Below are 1,613 nucleotides of genomic sequence, written 5' to 3' on the forward strand. Positions count from 1 at the left end.
AAGTGGACCAATCAGTTAAGCGTGTTAGAGCTGCTGTTAAGTACATTAGAAATGGTGGTTCGAGAATGGTCAAATTTAAGGAAATTGTGGAGGAAGAGAAGCTGACTGACAAACCATTTCTCAAGGCTAACATCCCAACTAGATGGAACTCCACATATATAATGCTTAAATCTGCAATTGTGTATGAGAAAGTGTTCACAAGGTTAGCAGAGGAGGACATTAGTTATGTTCTGGACCTATCCGAAGAAAGGGGTGGTTTTGGTTGTTCGGATGAACTTGATTGGCAAAATGCAAGTAAGATGGCAGATTTTTTAGAGCATTTCCATGACCTTACTTATCGTGTTTCTACCTTTAACCATATCACTGCACACACATTCTTTCATGAGATTGGAGAAGTGCATTTGATGATTCAATCATGGCTGGATAGTACATATTTTTTGCAAACAGCAATGGGAAAGAGAATGAAAGATAAATTTGACAAATATTGGGGACTTTGGTATACTGACTACGACCATGAGAAGGGTAGGGGAAAGGGAAAGGAGAAGGAGAACCTTAATTTACTGATTTTTGTTGCTGGTTGTCTTGATCCAAGATACAAGCTATCTATGTACACGAAGATAACTGTTGAAGAGATATTTGGTCAGGAAAGGGGACAGCTAGTTTGGGAAGCCATTAACACTTGTATTCATGCTTTGTTTGAAGAATATAGGATACTTTATTCTTCGAGTGAGGACACAACCGATGTGAGTGATTCAATAGGAGCATCAAAGGGAGGTAGAGGAGGCAAGCTAAAGGAAGTTGTTGCTAAGAGGATGAAGTTAGGTGCTGGTTCAAGCAATAATATTAAGTCCGAACTTGACAAATACCTTGCTGAAGAAACTGAGAACACAGACATGAAGATTGACCTCCTAATGTGGTGGAAGGCATGTGAGCAGAGATTTCCAATTCTGTCTCGCATGGCACGTGATGTGCTTGCTATACCAATCTCAACCGTTGCTTCAGAGTCAGCATTTAGCACAAGTGGACGTATTTTAGATGACTTTCGTAGCTCCCTTACTCCATTTATGCTAGAAGCTTTAGTATGTACACAAGATTGGTTGAGATGGGCAATACCCATTGACATTGAAGAAAATCTTGAGGAATTAATAACGCTGGAAAAAGGTACAACATTGGTTCATTTGTTTGTTTCATCATTGTAAATTGTTCAGTGCATACTAAGTATTAACATCTCAATGCAGAATTAAAAGAAGAATTTGGTCCCAATGGAAAAGGAAAAAAAGCTTCTACAGCAGCGACAACGGGAAGCAACTCCATCTCGCCGAATTCCATCCATCCTGGAATGTCTACAACTTAATTCTTAAATCTGTCCTACAGTTTAGTGTGTGTAAAATTGTGAGACTAATGTTCTACTGCATGTGCACTCTTTTTTAAGTTCATGTTCAAGGTACCAAACTACCCATAATGTTGTTGTTTTTGTGAGTGACATTCTGTGAGTGTGATATTCTGTTAAGTTCATGTCTAAACTACCCATAATGTTGATGTTTTTGTTCAGATTTGCTGTTCAAATGCTGCTGTAATTTTGGTTCATATTTGAGTAGTTCGGGTAGTACGAG

The 1,613-nt window shown here is 38.6% G+C and overlaps 1 protein-coding gene across 1 annotated transcript; it reads left to right on the forward strand.

The window, feature by feature from the left end:
* Positions 1–274: 274 nt before the first annotated feature.
* LOC112876923 (zinc finger BED domain-containing protein DAYSLEEPER-like) lies at positions 275–1,378 on the forward strand. Its single transcript, XM_025941103.1, has 2 exons — positions 275–1,161; positions 1,239–1,378. The coding sequence occupies exons 1-2, from the start codon at positions 300–302 to the stop codon at positions 1,352–1,354; spliced, it is 978 nt and encodes a 325-aa protein (XP_025796888.1). The 5' UTR covers positions 275–299; the 3' UTR covers positions 1,355–1,378.
* The last annotated feature ends 235 nt before the right edge of the window (positions 1,379–1,613 follow it).

The sequence above is a fragment of the Panicum hallii genome, chromosome 9 (assembly GCF_002211085.1).
Source record: "Panicum hallii strain FIL2 chromosome 9, PHallii_v3.1, whole genome shotgun sequence".
NCBI lineage: Eukaryota > Viridiplantae > Streptophyta > Magnoliopsida > Poales > Poaceae > Panicum > Panicum hallii.